Source organism: Struthio camelus, chromosome 14, assembly GCF_040807025.1.
Source record: "Struthio camelus isolate bStrCam1 chromosome 14, bStrCam1.hap1, whole genome shotgun sequence".
Taxonomy (NCBI): Eukaryota; Metazoa; Chordata; class Aves; order Struthioniformes; family Struthionidae; genus Struthio; species Struthio camelus.
The window spans coordinates 1,300,843-1,320,065 of NC_090955.1; the positions used below are offsets into that span (position 1 = coordinate 1,300,843).

Consider the following 19,223-nt stretch of genomic DNA (forward strand, 5'->3'; position numbering starts at 1 on the left):
TGTGGCGTTCTCTAATGTGGTGTGGGAAGGTGTTCCTGAAATGTCCCAGCCTTCTGTCTCACAGACTTTGACCTGCCTGGGCAGGTAGAGAAGAGACGGGCCAACACGCCAGTGCCAGGACAGTGTACGCCACTGTCCCCCAAGAGATAAGGACAGGTATGCAAAGTTCAGGTAGTAAAAGGGATGCAACTGCCTCAAGCAGAGTAATTTTAGTCTGTAAATCACCCTTCCTCTAGGCGTGTTTGGATGCCCAGGCAGCGTGTGCTAGGGAGGCGCCAGTGCATGATCCCCTCTGATGCAGAGGGAGAATTTGCATTTGAGTCATCCAGAAGGACTATCCTCCAAGTCAATATTCCCCCCCCCCCTTTTCTTTCTGCACAGAGGAATGGTAGGTGTGCCTTTTTGTTCCATTGCCTCCTGTAAATGGGGCGTAAGTACTTTTTATGAACCCCGAACTACGGTAGTGGCTGCAGAAAAATCAGCAAGCATTGCAACATCTGTGCAGAGCCTGAAAGTACAGATTGATGCAACTTCCTTCAGCTACGTGGTGCTGCCGGCCTGAGCACTGGCACAAGAGCATCACTTCTCCAGCAAACGACAGTCGTGGAGCAGCGATGGAGAAGGAGGAGCTGGTCAGGTGAGCTTGGGCATGGGAAGGTCTCCTCTGAGAAAGGAGCGTAGGCCGTCTTCAACTGAAAATACCACAGAAATAACTGTGCATGGGCAGGGAGGGAGGCTACTTATTGGCTGTTCAGCAACCCAGAGCTTTATTTCAGTTAGCGGGGAACATCTGTTAATATTTCATAGTTGGAGATTTAGTCTGGTAATATTAAAAAAAGGAGGAAATTATTTTCCTGTTGTTTTTGAAAAGCCCTGTGGAATGAATGTTAACTAGGGACGTTAATAAGGTTACTCACTTGTGATGTTTAAAGATCTTTTCATTCTGCACTGTGTGCTTTGAGTCACTTAGAATTTGTTTTTATCAAAACCTCCTATTTTCATGGATTGTGTTGCTTGGGAAAGTAAAATCCGTTTTGGGTTGAATATGCTGGATTTATTTTCTCTAACTTTTTGAGAACAAAGTACCTCCATAAAGTGATGGCCAGTAGCTTCATCGATGCTGTTACAGATGATGTCTGTAAAATGCTCAATTTTGGGCAAGGTTAACTTTTTGCCCTTGAAGGAAAACATGCCCCCAGTTTTCCATCCTGAACCTACAAAACAGTGACTGCTGGAAGAAGGGATTAACTGTGTTGCATGGCATCCAACTGTATGGCAAAAAGTAGTTCACATAAAAGCTGCATCTCATAACAGTGCTGTAGTGCTCCGTGCTCTTGCTGTGGAAAGAGGTTGCATTTCTCCTTACAGCTGCTTAAACACAGGGCGAACATAATTGCCTTTGCATTCTGGATAACATAATTCCAGTTAAGCTTTAAGCTCCTTTGCTTAATAAAATAGTTTTGAATGTCCATGACAGGTAGAATCAGTGTATTTATAAATGTAGAGTTGATTTATTATTTAATTTAACATCCCATTGTAATAGTTCCAAAAGAATTTCACATTTTCTCTCAGGTTCAGGTGGATATTTTATGAAAGGATGTAAATCGGCGGATTGCTATCGTAGTCTGCATTGACTTGATCCTAACCCAGGTTAATGCTTCTTGTGTCTCTTAAAAGCAGCTTGTTTTTGATCTGTTTGACGAGGTTGGTGATCCAACGGTTTTTTTTTTTTCCCCCCTAGTTAATCAAAATTAAATGTAACTTCTTTTCCCTGTTATCTTTTGGTCTTTGCACACTTTTATTTTTTCTGCTTCTGCTGGGACGTGCTGAAGAAATGTTTTTGCATTATTGCCCAGGCGGGAGCACGAAGACCTGGAAGTGCTAGAGAACTGCTTTGCAGCGTTTTTAGCCACGTGAGTAAACATTTTCTCGTTCACTCACGTCATTAATTCAGCAGCAGAAGGTCGTCTCTCTTCTCCGCTGATTTCTGGGCAGCGGCGCTGACTTTGGAGAGGGGGAGATGGGAATTTGCCCCGCTCGGCCGGGCAGCGCCATCTCCGCATCACACATCGCCATCTGCCTGCTCTTCCAAACGTCCCTCGCCTTCGGCGCTGGGAATCTTGTCTGGCATGAGCCTAAGCTGATCTTAAAAGTCTCTGAGCCAACATATGTAAAAACTTCAGCTGCAGTCCGTGGTCAGGACGAGGAGACTCAATGAGAAAGCTGTTGGTTGCTATCAGAAAGCAAAAGGCCTTTAAAGAAAAAAAAAAAAAAGAGCTTTACTCCAAATACGCTGAGCCATCCCAGTTTATACGTGCAATAATCCAGTCACGGTCACGCAAGGTTTGAGTTTTGAAGGCAAGAGAAAGTGGAAGAAAATGGCAAAAAGTAAAAACCTAGATTTACCAAGTTTGGGTTATGATACTTCTGTTTTGGTATAACTGATAGTTTTTGTTTTGATACAGCTGCGTGTGTGGGTTTTCTTGGTCTTTGGGGTTTTTTTGTTTGTTTGTTTAAAGCTTCTTATTTTACAGCTACTGCAGCACGTCCTGGCGTCGGCATGGGTTTCTTTCGCCGCTTTATCTACCGGTGTTTCGCCGGGGGCCGGCCCCGCGCTGGCTGCGGCTCCGGGACGCGGCGGGGCGAGCTGCAGGCAGCGGCGCGGGAGACATGCGGCTGCGGGGCCGGTGCAAAGCCCAGAGCAGCTCTGAGCGAGGGCTCCGAGGGGGCAGGCTGGGTTTCGGCGAAGGCTGACGGCCCCGTGCGGCGCCGGGTCCCGGCGTGGCGGCCGGCTTTAGCCGCTCATACGGCTTGTGCCCAGCCGCCGAGAGCCTGGGGAATCCCGGGCAATATTTGTCATGACTGTCCAAGGCCACCTCCAGTTCTCGTGCTGTCACAGACCCTTCACGGGGCATTTTTGCCTTGGTTCATTAGTGGAGGATATTTTATGTAGTTATCTGTTCTGCATGTCCCGTCCGCTAATCTTTGATCTTGTCACTCTAATTCAGGCAGACCAAACGGATTTGAAGCAATCTAGATACTGGTGATGCTTTCTCAGGCCAGACAAGAACAGGCAGGTGGGGACAGATCTGAACCTTTGTAAGTTTGTGCCTAACAACTTCTGAAACTTTCCAACAGTTAGACGTGCCCCACTGTGTATTGGCTGTCTCAAAATACTCTACATTGAGAGAGTTTGTAAGTAGGAAAGAGAGATGAATTATACATCTATGCACCTAAAATTTGAGTACAATTTTGTCAGGCTTCACCACCAAGAGACAGATCTGAAGGAAACCAAACCTCATTAGTTCCACTGCTCACTGAAATACATTTGCCTGCCTTCGCTTTCCCGACATCACAGAACGGATAACTCTCCCCTAATTTCCTTAGCAGAGATTCATTATTCCCTAGCTGCTGCTGCCGCTCTGACGGAGACAGGACGGAGATTGATCTGAAGCTCCAGCCCGGCCGTGCACGTCTGCTTCCTCTAGAAGAGATTTGATTTGTGGCGTTTCATGTTTGCATTTCTCAAAACAGGAATGAGGATGCTGTGAGCTATGGAGGCCAGGATCCCCCTCCTCCTTACAGTAGGCCAGGTACGGACAATATCTGCAAACTAAAACCTTGTTCTCCAGAGAGACCACCTAGGTCACAGCCCTGGTGGACATTTGCTACCTAGTTTGAAGTACGAAAGAAGCACAAAGTGCAGGTTCACTGGTGCTCCTGCCTGTCTGGTGTAGCTGGAAGTAACGTTATGACACCACAGTTTCCCAACAGGAGCCAACGTCAGAGGTCTTGTCCCTTACACCGGGCTCTTGCCCAACAGCTGCAGCGTCAGGGCCTTGCTAGGGCCGTGCTCGACTGGTGGCTTCCTCTGTTCAGCTCTGCCAGATGTGCTATGCCCCAAATTTTGCAGCAGTCCTTTAAGACCAGCCTAGCACCCATTTAGAGCCTTATAGGGTAAAATGGGATCAAGGGTGCAGTGGTTTGTTGCTATCTCGAGGTGGATGAGGGACAGGTTGGTGTCAAGGTGGGGAACGGTGAGAAGTTCTCCAGCGTCCAAAGCACGATCCTCAGCAGAGTGAAATGCCACGAGTTTGAATCTGCCTGTTTACAAGAGCAGTTTTCAGACCCGGTGATTCTATTCCAACGGGTTGGAAAAGAGTGGTCTTGTTCACAATGGGCTTTGCTGGGTTTTGAGTGAGTTTGAAATCGGTGAGGAGGTTGCTGACCACCAAAATAACTTTGTTTGGCTATTGATTTTGATAAAAGAGCACCGAGATGGGCAAATCTGCCAGAATGAATTCCCCTGGAAACTCGTTGCTTAGATCCGTTTATTTTCTTCCCTTGCCAATATTTCACAGCAGTAGATGAGATTAAACGGCCGAGAAGGGAGGCGGCTGGGGACGTGCCTTTGTTCCTCTTTCCTGGCCATGCGTTGCTTTCGAGCCACCGTCTCGCCTGTTTGATCCTGCCCATGGGCTCAAACGGCTGCAAACCCTCCCCATGATCCCACCACGGGCGGCCGCTCCAGCCGCTGGCTGCTGCTCGCATGTGGCGCTGGCGGGGGACAAGGCCTGATTAGTATGTTTTTGCAGTCCAGAAAGGGATAGTCTTAAGCTACTCGACCTGCCGTATGTTTTGCAATGCAGCTGAACACTGCTAACCAGAAGTTCAGGCTTTTTGACACTGCTGTTTCCCCCCATCCTCTGCGTTGTCCCAGTATCGCTGCTGCGTCTCTGCTCTGTCTCAGACAGATCTCATGCTCTGTGGTTTAACTACCACAGTGGGAGGGCTGAAACCAGAGGCTGGTTTTGGAACAATTTAGCCATGGACTAATAATTTCAGAAAAATGCCTGGTTCCCAGGCCTCAGCTCTCCCGCGGCGGTGGGCTGAACACGGCGCTCCAGTGCAGGTCACCGATCTGGGACAGCACACCGCTGATCAGACCATGCCTTCTGCCCATGTACGAACAATGCAAAACGCCCTGCTGGACAGTACGCTTCTGACCGGCTCTCTCACCGTTGCACAAATGTTGGAAAAGATCTCTCTATTATTTGGGTTATTAAACACTATGTTAGACACTGCACGTACTATTTGCAATGTTCCTAGGGACTTTTTTCTTGCAAACCACTGGCATTTTTAACTCTGCGCTTTTGGGAGCATTTCTAGATTTCCCTTCTGTTGGATCCCTCTGTTGTACAGATGTGGTCACAGCTGCTGGTGCCCGGCCCGGCGCGGAGCCCTCTGCACCCCCTCTGGAGCTGGTGGACACTGGGGCCGCAGCCGGAAGCAGCCAGGCAGGTAACCGCAGCGGGTGTCATACTGCGCCAGAGCTTGCGTCAGAGCTTGCGAGGAGCCGATGCAATCGCTGAGCGAGACTGAAAGGGGTGAGAACGTGAGGGAAGGGTGAAGGGAGCAAATGGCCATATCTCGAGGAGGTATCTGAGCTCTTCGTACTGACATTAAACCGCGGCATTGCAAGTGGGTGAATGTGAGCAGGTAACCTTGCTGTTATTTCCTTCCAGGAAATACAAACTTTCCTGCTCTGTTGCTCCCTCCAAAATCTGAAATGTTTCAAGCAGAGGAGAGGTAACACATCTTTCTGATCTGTTGCTTTTAACCCCTGACAATGTAGAGGTATGTATATTCAAAGATATGACAAGGCGTTTTCTTCTCACTGTGGAAAACACAATGATGACCACAGGGAATGGATCACTTTGAACCGGAGCGTGTGTCTTGATTCAAGCTGCCTGTTTGGGTGGCTCGCCTGGTCTCCTGAACGCGATGCTGATGCTGAATGTTCAGCAATACGGAGCCGAGTAATTTGAGTTTTGGGTGGAGGGAGGGATTTTGGTGGGGATAGCATTTGGGCACTGATGGGACTCAGGTCCACCTTGGACCACCTTGGAGGCAGGTCACCTCAGGCTCCTGTGGAGCCAGTTCAGGGTGTGCCTCGGGGAGGACTCGGCCGCCCTTGGTGTTATCTCCCCGTCTACAGACACAGCGCAAAGTCAAGATTCATTAGCAATTTCCATGCTTCATTGAAGTTTGCCCAGGAGGATACTTTCTTTATAGGCTCCAGATCCAGAGAGACCCACGAGGAGGAGCAGCTGCAGCACCTCGACAGGGCACCCGCGACCTGCTCGGGACCTTGTGCTTTTTTTTCTGACTTTACTTAGTTTCTTGTTAGAAACAAACTGTCAGATTAGTCCCAACTGTGCAAAAGGTTGTGATGTGTGATGACAAGCAAACGTGAGTTCAAGCACACCAAATTCTCGTTGCTTAGTGACAAATCTTTGAGCAACCAGATCTTTTCCAAGACAGGGCTCAGCTCCTAGGGAAAATCGGAATAATTTAGCCTATAAAGGAGATCTCTGCTTGGGCAAACTTAAATGAAGCATGCAAATTGCTAATGAATCTTGACTGCTGTTTTAATTTTTTTTCCCTTTGTGATTAAAAAAAACGTCAGGAGAGCATGCCAGCTATACAGTCTTAAACTACCTGGTTTTTGTTCTTTTTCCAGCATCTTATACATTTCTGAGGATGAAGCCAGAGCTGCCTTTATACAGTATGCAGCCAGCAAATGCTGCTATAGGACTGCCCCAGCAAAACACATGATGGTCCAGAACCTGACTGCACTAAACACATATAGGGTAAGGAGATGACGTTAATAGGTGCAACTGCATGGTAGGTTTATACCTAAACCCACTGTAATGAGAAATTGCTTCAGATAGATATATACTGTATTTTCCAGGTGTGTAACATAGCACAGTCAAAAATTCCTGATCTTTCAGCTTGTATTATGTTGCCTGTGTAAAAAGTGTTCCACAGCATTACTTTTCATATCAAATTGTTGTGTACCAAAAACAGGGCATTTTTTTTCTGGTTGTGTGCAGAGGGCCGTGCACCCCAGGGAGGAGCCTTCCCCATGTGTGGCTGCTCGGTGAAGCTGCAGGGTCCCATCCAGAGTAATTAAATACTATTTCCTTAATTAAGTGCAAGAACTCTCTGCAGAGGTCTTCGTCAAGCGCAGGCGCCAATTAGCAGCACTTACTGCTGTCCAGCTCTTGCTCTTGTCCCCAGCAGGGACACGGGGGTTATTGCAATGCCAGACCCGCTCCGGTCCCATGCCGTGCAGACTGGGTGAAGCCCAGGGTAACTCCCCTTCCAGCAGGTTTCTGCTCATCATTAACTCTTCTTTTTGGTTTTACTAGTATCGTCTGCACACGTTCACGGAGAGCAGGAGCACGCTGCCGGCCAGCGAGCCGTACCACGGTGAGCAGATACTGCCCCGGCGCGGCTGGCGGTGAGCGCTCTGCCCGGAGGTGATGCCCTCCGCAGGGCGACGCAGCCCGAGCCAGCACCACCGCGGGTCGAGCTAATGCTGCTGTCCTCTCCTGTGGCCCCTCAGGAAGGCTTCCTCCCAGGAAAATGCCCAGTGCGTAGTGCGTGATGCATGCACAAATCAGGGTCTCCCTGCCCAGGGGCTGGGAGGGATGACGGGTGCTTTCTGTACAGGTCCGTTGAATTTGCAGGTATTTGGTTCCCTGCAGACAGCCAGGCCCTGGAGGCATCTCACGTCTGAGAAAACAGGGAACTCAAGGTTCTTGGCCTCAGCTTCGTAAAGAACAAAAACAACAAGTTGGCCGAAGCAGCTTTTGCTAACTAGTTTGACACCTATGGGAATAGCATTGACCTAATCATATGCGTTCAGTATCTGGACTCGTTGCATCTGTGTGTATGGTACGGCTACCTGCTATCTGCAGCCGTCAGGATGCTTGCTGAGTCTTTGGCGACCGATGCATGATGCCTAAGCCTTTCCTTCACATGTAAAACAGCTGGTTTGATGCCAGCCCAGGTTGGCCACTGAAAATTAGGAATATAAGTGGCAAAGCTGCAGTGTTATCGATGTCCTTTGCCGGCGCAGCTGGGGGCCGCGGGGCAGCCTGGTGCCTCCTGCCGCGGCGTCCCCAGCGCAGCCTGCCACCCCTCGCTGCTCTGCCCTAGGGGGGCTGGTGGACGGCCCGGCCGCAGCCGCCCCGCCGGCGCCCTGGGAAGTGGCGGTGGATCCGCCGCCACCGTTCGCCGCCTGCGAGACGTGCCTGCCCGTGCCGCACACCTACGCGGTGCAGGTGAGCCCCCAGCCCGCTCTCCCGCAGCCGTGCTCCTTGCACCAGCTGATGTACTCTTACTCACCGAAACAGCCATTCGGGGCGGGGGGTACAGTTATAGTTATTGCTTCTCCCCTGCACGACTCAGGATAAGAAAAGATAACTCTGGCTCTGGCAGGAAGCATTGTTTTTCTGCTTGAACTAGCGATAGTGTTTTAATAGCTATAGATAAAGGATTGGCACTTGTTTTTTTGGCAAAGAATTGCTTTTACTGCTTGAAATAGTCTGGAGCGTTGCATTTTGAGTGGGCAAGATGCCATGAAAAATGACTTGCACCCGCCCAAAAGAACAAAGCCCAACTATTTTTACTCCTGGGATAAAACGAACAAGATCTGCCAGAAAAGCCTGTCTAGCTGTGTTGTGGGTGAGCACGGCCGGTCCGTGACTAGCCAACCGGCCCTCTCCTCCCGGTCCCGCTCAACGCCTGCTCGCCCGGGGCCCGCGGCTCCGGGGCCGGGCGTCTCGGCAGACCCTCGTGCGCAGCTGCGATTCCTCCTGCCCGGGGTCGTCCTGGTTTCTCCAGCTGTGGAGCTGGAGGCGTGCAGGGGGCTGGCTGCGTTACACGTGTTAGCCGTCTCCACCAAGGGCTCAAGCCTCCCACTGCCTTTTATCCAAGCAGGAGCTGTAGCGTAAGGTTAGAATGAGATGGGCTCGGCGGGTGTAAAAGGTGATCACGGATGAGCAACAACGGGAGTCTTGTGCTTTCCTCGGTGCATCCACGGTTTTGCAAGTGGCTAATGACGGTATTGCTTGTGTCTTTCTGGCTTTCAGGGTTGTCCTAATTGCTCCAGCTCCGGCCTCACTCCGTGCAGCTCTTGCAGAGGATCGGGAAAGGTATGTGGTCTCGAGAGCCACCGAGGATTACTCTTAGAGATTGTCTTCTCTGTGTGAAACGTGTTTTAAACAGTTGAAAAGTACCTGAAACCAGCTCACCTCCCTTTTCCTCACCTTTCTCTTCCTGAGCTCTGAGATGAGCAAAGAAGTTTGTCTGGAAACAAGCCCTGCTCAAGGCACGGTCTGGCTTCGAGATCTCCTAGGCGTTGCGTTTGCAATTGCTCCTCCAGGCAGAGGAACAGGCAGTTCGTTATGTGGCAGGGAAGCAAGTTTCCTCTGCTTTCTGCAAGGGGACAGCTACTGGAAACCTCTGACAGATTTCTCTGGCAGAAGAGGAAGATGTGAGGATGGGGACATAAATCATTGTACAACAGTTTAAGAACCGGAGATTATGGGGCTGATTCCAAACCTGTAAATCTCTGGAAATCCTTCTGTCGGCAAGAGTTAAATCAGGCCCCGTCTTATTTGAGGAAAACAAGATCCAATTTACACTAAATTGGGTCAACACTATTAATGTCCTAAATTGAAAACCTGGTCATGCAGGAAACCCATTTCACCTGACTGCTCAAGGAAACAGAGAGAATTAGCAAACATCTGAAAAAACGGCACCTCAATAAAGTTAGAAATGGAGCCAGAATTCCCGGGAGGCTTCGGGACGGAGACGGATGGCGCTGGAGGCGGAGGTGGCCTTTGATGTAGGTTGCACTGCCTGTGCCGACAGAGGGAATGAAAAGATAAAGAAGCAGCGATGCCAATACCACGTTTTTACTGCTGTTGCCTAGAGCAGATGTTATCGGGACGTAACTTTAACTCCCCAAAGGGAGCGTGGCGCCGAGGCAGTGGCGAGGGCGAAGGCAGAGCAGTGCCCCACTGAAAGTGCTCCTTTGTCTGTGAATATTGCTTTAGTTAACTGTCCATCTGTAGTCAGTAGAGATACTAGTTTTCTGGTATAAATAAGCTTCCAAACAGGTCATACCAGGCTCTTTAGTGCTGGGTTTGGGTGAGAAGCTGTTTTGAAAGGGCTGTGGAGCAGCAGCGCTGGGCAGCGGCACGCAGCCGTGCGCGGGAACCGCAGCGCGATGCTCAGCGAGGGAGCACGGGTCCCCAGGGCGGTGGGGCAGCGGGAGCCCGTCACCGCGCCTCGGCGCTGCTGGGACGCACCCTTCGCTCCCAGGCTGCTTTCGGGGCGAGCTGGCAGGGCTGGTGGCACCGAAGCTTTCATCAGGCCGTTTGGTCTGCAGCGAGGCGAGTCAGAGCAGTTGGGATGGGACAGGGGTCACCGGCCCTGGTGGAAGGACGGGTCTGACCGTGCTCTTGGTGGAGAGCAGCCTGAGGCAGAGCACACAGGGCAGCCGGGAGCGCCTCGCCCGGGGGAACCCTGCTCCAGGGAAAATCAACTCAGCAACGGCCCCGGCCTGCTGACAGAGCGGGCTTGCGGGCCTCCTGGCCAGCAGTTTCCATGGCCTTCGGGGTTATGCTGCCAAGGGCAAGTGCATGCAGCTTTCCATGCGCAGTAATTACGTCCTCTACTGGACATAGGAACCTTATTGTGCAGGGGAAACTCAGGCATGAAATTCATGTTAGGGTGGAGGACTAGCAGGGGAAGCTTATGAATGACCGAAATGCAAGTTCTGAAAGTATGATGTGTGTGTTCGCCGCACGGGAATAAGTAATTGTCCGTGCTGTGTTCTGCTTATGTAAGTATCATCATAAATAATTTTAAAAGAAAGAACGTGCTGTTCAGCACATCCACCTTTTTTTTTTTTTGTGCTTCTGTAAATGAGTGTCATTAAGGAAATGGATCTTAGCAATTGCAAATGAAAAAATTAATATTTTCATTTTTTGTTTTCTTTCTACATCTAGAGAACCTGTGTTTTCTGTGGGGGGAGCGGCAAGCATGCTACTGATAGTGAATTTTTCAGTGATTGTCCACATTGTAATGGTTCAGGACGGATGAGGTAAGAAAAACTAAAATGCCAGGCCACAAGGCAGTTTGCTTTTTTTTGTAGTTTTGGTTTATTAGGATCTCATTCCCTCTCTGGCAGGGGAGGTAAATAAATAGATGCATCTGCAAACCCAGGTAAATGTAGAAGACGTCCTAATAATCCTGCGGGGCCAAAAGGCATGTTTTTAATGGGAAGTGCAAATATGCAAAGCTTGCAAAGTGCTTTGCACAGGAGGATAAAGCCACGGGCTGCTGTGACGTGGTGGTATGCAGTGATGTTCTCGTGAGATGATTTTTACACCCACTTTGTGCAGATTATTGTTAAGGAATTGTGCCATTTTGACGTCTGGTTTCCCCCAGTCAAGAACACTTGTAGACCTCCTGTGCTTCCCTCTGTATTAATAAACAAGACGTGGGGATTTTTTTCCCCCTTTAGAGTTATTAATGGACAGCTTAGCTGGCAGCTCTCTTGGTTGCTCAGCTTTCCCACCCATCACCCCTTGGACTTGCTGGCAGTCATGGATGTGCCTCTGTGGCTTCGGATCGGAGACGCCTGAAACCCACCAGCGTGTTTATCGGGTGTTCTCCACCGTCGGCTGGAACAGCCCTAGGGGGATGTGGGGGCCGGGAGATCCAGCACCGTTGGAGCGAAGCGCCTGGGCTTGCAGTAAGTGCTTGACCTCATGCTGCTTCCCTTGTGCAGGTGCTTCTCCTGCTGGGGCCAGGGCCGGGTGCCCTGCGCCCGCTGCGACGCGAAAGGCCTCCTGCTCTGCCACGCAGAGCTGACCGTCGCCTGGTGAGTTGCAGCCGAAAAGCAGGCAGCGCCGCTGCATTGCGCCTGGTGTCCGCAGGCCTGGTGGCACTGCCCAGCGAGGATCGCGGTGCCAAGTCCTCCGGCCAGGGTGGAGGTTCATCCCTGGCGAGCTGTGCTGGCTCGCACCGGGTCACGCTGTGGGCTGGGGACCAGCGGGGGTCCGTGCTGCTGCTAGGAGTGCCACTCTTCAAGGAAACAGCTGGAGATGTCTGCGCCTAGCCATGTAATATGAAACGACAGTATTTACTGTACAGGCTTTCAACACGCTCGGAGGCTGGGAACGTGCAACCAGTGTTGTTAGAGTTAGAGAAGAAAATAGTGCTCAGACCCTGAGCACTTGTGTTTACTAAAAATAACAGAGCACATTAAACTAGGTCACTCTAGCTCTGTCCTCAAGAGGCACGTCCACGTGTCCTGGTGGGCATTCGGGTGCTGCACGGCAGTGCTTGACTGCTCTAGTTATGCTGCTGCTTTTGCTTCGTTTGGTGCAGTTAGGGGATTTGATCGTGGATACGCAAAATCTGTTTTCAATAGTAGCTTTTCATGAAATTATTAATAACATAAATAGAAGAGAATTGTTAAGTTTATCTAATTGATTAAATGGTCAGAAATCAGGGGCAGCGTTAAGTTACTGCTCTTGGGAACGTGCTCACGCGGTGGTTGATGCCCACAGCGTGATGCACGGGGGGAAGATGCCCTTTTCCTTGTGGTTTGCAGTAGGCATCATGGAAGAGCAGAGGTTAAGCACTAAAAGGAAATTTTGAAGTGCAGCCAACTTCTAGATAACAGAGGGTGAAGGGGAACGTGTGGAGCTTGAACACTGGTCCATGCGGCGTCCTCGCTGGAGATCGGCTGTGCAACGGAGCACGTAGAGAGCCCGGAGGCAGCCGACAGCCTCCTCCGGTGCCCTGTGGTTGCTCGCTTCCCAGGGCACGTGCCGAGACCTTCCCTGTGACTGACCACATGGCAGGAGCCCATGTGTGCAGATAAGCCATTCCCCGAATAAACTGGTGCCTCCCACTGGCATAACCCCGTCCGAGGCAGACGGGTACTTTGACGGCCTCGGGGAACTTTGCAAGTCTGAATAAGGGGCTGAATAACACCCTCTTTGTAAGGGAAGGTGTGTGGGTGCTACCATCGTGGGGTAAAGATCTGATCCCAGTTTAAAGTCTTTCCCTGTGAGGGCATAGCGGAAACGGGGGGAAGTGGCAGCAGGGCGCAGGAGGTGCGTCGCACGGCTCCCCCTTCGGCGGGGACTATTGCTCAGTGAGTCAAGGCCTGATCCTGGTCCAAAGGCATCAAATGCTTCAAGATTATGGGTGTAGCTAATGTTTAATATAATATTTAATATTTAATGTGCTACTTGATATAAAGCTAATATTTCTAAATGGGAAAAATAAAAAGCAAAGAGTTTCAGCCTTCCCTCTCTTCGCCGCAGGGAGACCAGCACGGCGGAGTACGTCGCCGAGGAGAACCACGGGTTTCCCACGTCCCGCTTCCAGGAAGTCACCGGGAAGGAACTCCTCAGTGAGGAAAATCACTCGGTAACATACAAATTAACACAATAGCTTTGTTATTTGTCCAGAAACTGCAGAACGCACTGAAGCATTTACGAACCTCTATATAGACCATAAAATCGTTCTCGGAGAGACCGAAACCGAACGGCTACGAATGGCAGAGTTTCTCCAGGAGACTCTCGCCGCTTGTTAGTCAAAGTTGCAGCGGTTTCCAGGGGCCGTATAACACGGAGCTGTTAACGGGCCTCGCTATATCCTTGTGGGTGACAGCCCAGAGCCAGATTCAATTTTAGAAATATCTACAAGTCCACTAGGATGAAGATAACAGGGACAAAGCAAAGCTGTGAACCAGAACTATGAATCTGAACAGCTAGGAATTTGGGGAAAATATACTGCCAAAAAAAATGCCTGTGCAGCTTAGGGTGGTCTTATTTAAAGCAGGAGGAGGTGGTGGAGGACGAGCCGTTCGTGGTGGCCGGAGCAGGCTGGCATCAAGCCTTACGTGTGCCTGTTTGCTGCCGGTGACTCTCCCCAGGCTGCCGCTGTCCTGTTGAGCTGCTGCGGCCGGACGGTGCCTTGTGCAGGTCTGAGCTGCTGCAGCGCTGGCTCCTGCCAGGACCCCCAGCAACTCTAGCGTGCATGAAGCGGTTATCTCTAGGGCAGAGCTGCCTAAAAATGTCTGCAAAACATATGCCAAAGCAGACATAGACCGTGAATATTTGCACCTTGCAGTGGGCTGAAGTTAAAGTGCATGCATGGCAGGTTCCTGAGCACTCCCCTTTAACTTGTTTGGCAAGCCATTTTAGGGGCTCCGTAAATACGTTCGTTGCGATGTTGCGATTTTCCAGGTGAGTCCTCTGAACCTTCCCGCGCCGCTTGTGCGGGGCGCAGAGTCCTGCCTTGCGCTGCATCAAATGCAAGTGTCGGCAGAGACGCGGATACTGAGACAGGTAGGTAAAAACGCACCTGGAGATGCAGCTTCATGCAGAGGGGCTACCTGGGGGGGATTAAAATAAGAGCTGTTAGGAGGAGACCTCTTCTCCCTAAACGTGTGTATGAAATGGAAAGCAGTCGCTGTCCCCCTTGCCCAAGCACGAGGGCTGGAGATGCGCACGGCGGAGCCAGGCGCCTGTGCTCGCGCCTCCTACCAGAGGCTGTTAAAATATCCCTTTATTTTCTTCTCTTTTTGCAGAAACATGCTGTTGAGCTAATTCCACTCACTAAGATCGACTACGACTGGAAAGGGAAGGCATATTCCTTCTACGTCTTCGGTAACGAGAAGAAAGTGTACGCAGAGGACTACCCAGAACCATGCTGCTGTTCCCTCCTGTGACCCGTGGGCAGGTCCGGCAAGAGCTGGGGCTGGACAAGCCGTCCTGCTCCATCATTACGTCCCCGAGCGGCGGGACGGAGGGCTCAGAGCAAGAGAAACCGAGTCACGCTTGGCTAACAACGCCAGGTTAAAAGATGATGAAAGAGGAGGAGTCGGGTTTTTCATTCCAAGCCTTAATTCTCCATTAAAAATGCACCTAGATTCAAAGCTGAGAAGGGTATGCTTTGCAAAGGGATAAAACCGCTTGACAAGGAACAGCATTTGCCTCAGATTAAGAAAAAAATTTTGGTGGTGACCTTGAGCAAAGTCTTTGGTTTAAAATAAATTTCTGGTGAAATTTATACTGTTTTTTTTTCTATCTTATTTGTTTGGTGGAGGAGGGAAGGGAATTAGGGGACATCCATTATCTCCCTCTATGAAGCACTTCTGCTTTCTTGTTAAGCAGCACAGCAGATCAGTTATTATTTACTCTCCTTAGATTAACCACATATTCTTTTCCTAATTTTTCCTGTGGTGCACACAGAAAATGTCACCTACTAAAAAAGTGTAAAGACTCTGCCTTTACCAGTGCAAAGCAAACTGAGGAGCATTTCTTTAGGCCATTCCTCTCTGCTTCCCAAGGCATTCCCAAGGCAGTGAGAGTGGTCATTCCCAGCGCCGCAAGAGTGGTCGTTCCCAGCGCGCAGGTGAGGATGGAGAAAGGCAGCGAGAGACCTAGGGAGCAAACCTCCACGCCTGAGGCACAAAATCTCTGCTGACAGCATCTGCTAATGCTTTTCTTGAAAGAAATCGTGACCTTCCTAAGGCTAGGTGTGAACTTGAGCACCTCCCAAGACGTGTACTGCTCCTTTCCTCTCCCATGTGATGCGCAATGGAGAGGAATGAGCTCGTTAAGTCCCTGCCAACCCCACCTGTCCCAGACTAATGAGCCGGGCTCAGGATGTCATAGGCTCCATGAGGTCAGTGGGGTTTATTCTAGGAGTCTGAAATTTCTTTCGCGCCGGGAGCCTGCCCGCAGCTCCGCTGTGATCCCTCGGACCAGAGCGCCGCACCGCGCCGCTCCTCTTTAGGGAGAGCTGAAGCGGTCGTCAGTGGTTAGGGACGTGCAGGGGGATATTAGCAGTTTCTGCTGATGACTTTAACTGAGCAAAACGCTGCGCGCTGCCGGCCGTCGCAACGCAAGCCGGTGGGCTGGCGCGGAGCCCGAAGCTGTCTAGGCCCCGATCCTCGGCCACGCGTTCAAAACTCGCCGCAGCCTCCTGCAAGCGGGGCTAAACCTGCCTTTTAGCAAATAATGCCGGCGTATACCGTCCACCCTCGTCTTCCGTGGTGAGCGCTGGAAGAGACGTCAGCTTGCTCCCGCGCAGCTACAGCCACATCCCATTTCTAATTGTGTACAGCAGTCCGGAGAGCCTGCTGGCTAATGCTTTTAAGCATAAAACACTATCCTATTCCATGGAATCTAGATTTTTCTTTGCCAATGTTATTTCTTAGTAGTTTGTTTTTTTTTCCAATGGAAGGGGACAGTTCAGTAACAATGTTATCACGTTTCAACAGGCCATTTGGTGCAGCTTTGTTTATAGCATACTATTGACATGCATTTAAGGGTGTGAACGCTCCTAAGTGGTTGTGTTTTTGAGCTGTGTTTTTAAAACCACGCAAAAGAATTCGACTGCTGACAGATTTGAGTCACCAACGTAGCACACACAAATTAAAAAAGGTAGTTTCTAAAAGTGTCTCTTCAGAAAAGCACGAAAGCCAACAGCAAACATCTAAAATATGTATAAATAGTGCTTTATAGCTGCAAAGTCAATGCAGCAATTATAAGGATATTTCGCAAATGCTGTACAAACACTCAACTTTTACTTCTAAAGGGCAGTTCCCTGCCTAGAACATGCAGCTGTATTTGTAGACACGATACAGTATATACTGCGCTACGTGCCTGTCGTAGGTTTAGACAGTGATGTGTAGACACTGAAGGAAGCGGAGCTCGTTTCCGCAGCAAACCTCGGGAAAGCTGACGGCGATGCAGCGCCCGGGCGGCTCTGTTTGCTCCGCGTTATGCCTGCACGTGTCCCTTCCGAAAGGGACGTGGTTTTTCTTTTTGCTCAGGTGCTCGCCCTGCTTTGCCCGTGAGACCTTGGTGCGCGGAGGGGCTCTGCCCCTGGACAGCCGTGAGCTGAGGGGGACACTCATGGGACGTGGTTAACGTGCGTGTCGGTATCGTTGCTCCTCCGCCTCGGGATCGAAGCCTTGTTAAGGGGAACAATGAATTTCCAGCTCTGGTGTCGTTCCCGCTCCGACGCATAACTGGGGTGGAGGCTGGAGCTGCATAGACTCTCTGAACATAATTAAAACCAGCTTGTGTTTGCAGTGCTGATAGGCTTAGCCACGTTAATTGTATCTCCAAACCAAGCTGTCAGCCCTCTCTGTCCAAGCTCACAGCATGCCACAGCAAAAGCAAGCCCAGGCTGGTTGTCCTTACGAAGGGCTTCGATGCTCAGGCCGCGAGGCTCGTGTCAGAAGCGCTCAGGTGGGTAGCGGTCCCCAAGGCCAGGCGCCGCGGGGGGCCGGGGGCTGCGTGGGTCTCCGGAGCGGCGCTGGAGAACAGCTCTTCCCCGCCTCTCCGATCGGTCCTGCTCATGTCGTGCGCCGAAGGACGGCCCCTGGCCCCGGGCTCCGCGCTGCACGGGCTGCCGCGGCCCTCGGCAGGACGCTGTTAATCTGATCAGCTCCGGCTGGGCTGCAGGGCGGGCACGGGCAAAGAGCAGAAACCCCCTGAGAAACACATGGCTAGCAGGCTGTGTTAGCACAAAATCCAATTAAGCACTTACTGAGACAGGCTGGGACCTGGATGGGAAAGGATAGCTTGGTGTTAACAACTCCGGGGGGCCCTGACCCGCCTGCTATCTCCGTGCTGGAGGGAAGGAGCAAGCGGGCACGTTGCTGGACTCCGTTTCTTCGTCCTGCTCTGCCCCAGCAGACCCTGAAGCCTCACTAACTGCAACAAGGATCTGCCCTTGCGAGGAGCGTTTGGAGCCTATGAATGCATTGAGGGTGATAAAACCATTGAATTAAGTTTAAAAAAAATAAGTAGGAAGAGTTATTCTCAATAGCTGTACCAGTTAATTTAGCAAGGCCCGGAAGGACGGCGCTTGTCGGGACGCAGCTGCGGTGGAGCAGCAGTCACACCGTGCCAGGCGCCGCGGGGCTTAGTGCTACGGATGCCCCAGTTGCAGCTCTGCAGCTTTAACGGAGCTACTCAGGCAGCAGTTTGGGTGGCCGGATGTCCGCAGAGATTCGTTTCTGTTCCTGAATTGAGAGAAGCGGATCCTTCCCCCTATGCATGGACGTAGCGTGGCCTGAAGGCTTGGGCTCTGGTTGGGTCGGTCAGGAGTGCCCTGACAGCCCCCGCAGCGGTAGGTAGACCACATCCCACTGCTGTCACATCTCCACACCCCTCGGCCAGGCAAGGCCCGCATCTGGTGCCGGGTAAGGTGAAATCCTGGGGGTGCCTTGGCGTCCCAGTAACTCGCTGCACGAAGTACCGGGAAAAACCCCGCTCACAGCTCCAGAAAGTTTAATGGTTAAATATCCCTGTGGCAGCAGCAATTTTGCTGGGCTGTGAGCTTTATTAGACAAGAAGTTGTATATGTAGCTGGTTGAAAAACTATACAAGGGAATATTTTTCATCAGACTAATTTTGTACAGATTCAACCCGTTCCTTCCTTCCTTTTCGTCCAGGTGGTGTGGGAGGTATCACCTTCTTTCATTCAAATATAGTCATTTGGAAACAAACCCTCCAGCATTAAAAATAATTGCAGGAATATTATTTGCCTGAGGAGGCTTCCTTGAGATGTTGGGTTTGAGTGGAACCTTTCGTTGAAAAATGCAGCGAGCTCTGGAGAAATCACCTGCGTTCTCCTAGACACTGGCCTGGCAAGTGTCTCCTGTATATTGGTGAGGTGAAATTCTTCCCCTGCTTATTCAAGCAGATAGTAGCCTTTTGACTAGAAGAACAACTATGGACAGCTCCTGAGGGCTGGTGAGTAAGGACAGCCCTTAAAAACAAGGCATTTTTATGATTTATGATCACCAGCTAGCTGGCCAAAGCATCTTGTTAGCTGGTATCTCAGGCAGTAGTCACCAGCTCAGGAGCCCTAACCGTATCGCACTGCTCCCGGTCCGCCTCCTCGCAGGATGGCAGATGCTTTAGGGAAAATGCTGCGTAACAGAGAAATGCTCCTGAGCACGATGCAGCACGCTTTGGTTTTCTGGATGAAGGCTGAAGTACAAAAGGGTATTGAAGAAGCATGCTGCTGAAAAGAAAAAAAAGAGTGCTAATATGAAGATACCCGAGAGGAAGTTAGGAAAGCTGAGACTAGCTGGGCCACCATGTAGTCATTAGCTCATTTGTACAGCTATTTCCTGGGGCTCTGCAGAAGTAACACACACACACACACACAAACACGCACACGGAGGCAAAAGAAAAGGCAGAGAATGGAGCATTGCTTAAGTCTTTGGTAATCTCTGCTCTCAAGGTAGCACTCATTTAATAACTGTAATAGATATTGGAAAACAACTCACCCCAAGAGCTTTAACTAGGTGG

General features: G+C 50.7%; 1 protein-coding gene across 5 annotated transcripts; it reads left to right on the forward strand.

The window, feature by feature from the left end:
• Positions 1 to 526: 526 nt before the first annotated feature.
• LOC138060969 (protein SSUH2 homolog) lies at positions 527 to 14,955 on the forward strand. 5 transcript variants are annotated; one of them, XM_068907230.1, is made up of 14 exons: positions 541 to 637; positions 1,857 to 1,913; positions 3,535 to 3,593; positions 5,203 to 5,301; positions 5,526 to 5,589; positions 6,524 to 6,653; positions 7,215 to 7,275; positions 8,008 to 8,132; positions 8,943 to 9,005; positions 10,869 to 10,963; positions 11,654 to 11,746; positions 13,203 to 13,308; positions 14,130 to 14,231; positions 14,474 to 14,955. In XM_068907230.1, the coding sequence occupies exons 1-14, from the start codon at positions 615 to 617 to the stop codon at positions 14,612 to 14,614; spliced, it is 1,218 nt and encodes a 405-aa protein (XP_068763331.1). In that variant the 5' UTR covers positions 541 to 614; the 3' UTR covers positions 14,615 to 14,955. The 5 variants fall into 5 exon arrangements, with proteins under 5 accessions (XP_068763329.1, XP_068763331.1, XP_068763330.1 ...); XM_068907229.1 differs by having other exon boundaries at positions 545 to 637; positions 1,833 to 1,913; XM_068907227.1 differs by lacking the exon at positions 541 to 637 and adding an exon at positions 644 to 1,704 and having other exon boundaries at positions 1,833 to 1,913.
• The last annotated feature ends 4,268 nt before the right edge of the window (positions 14,956 to 19,223 follow it).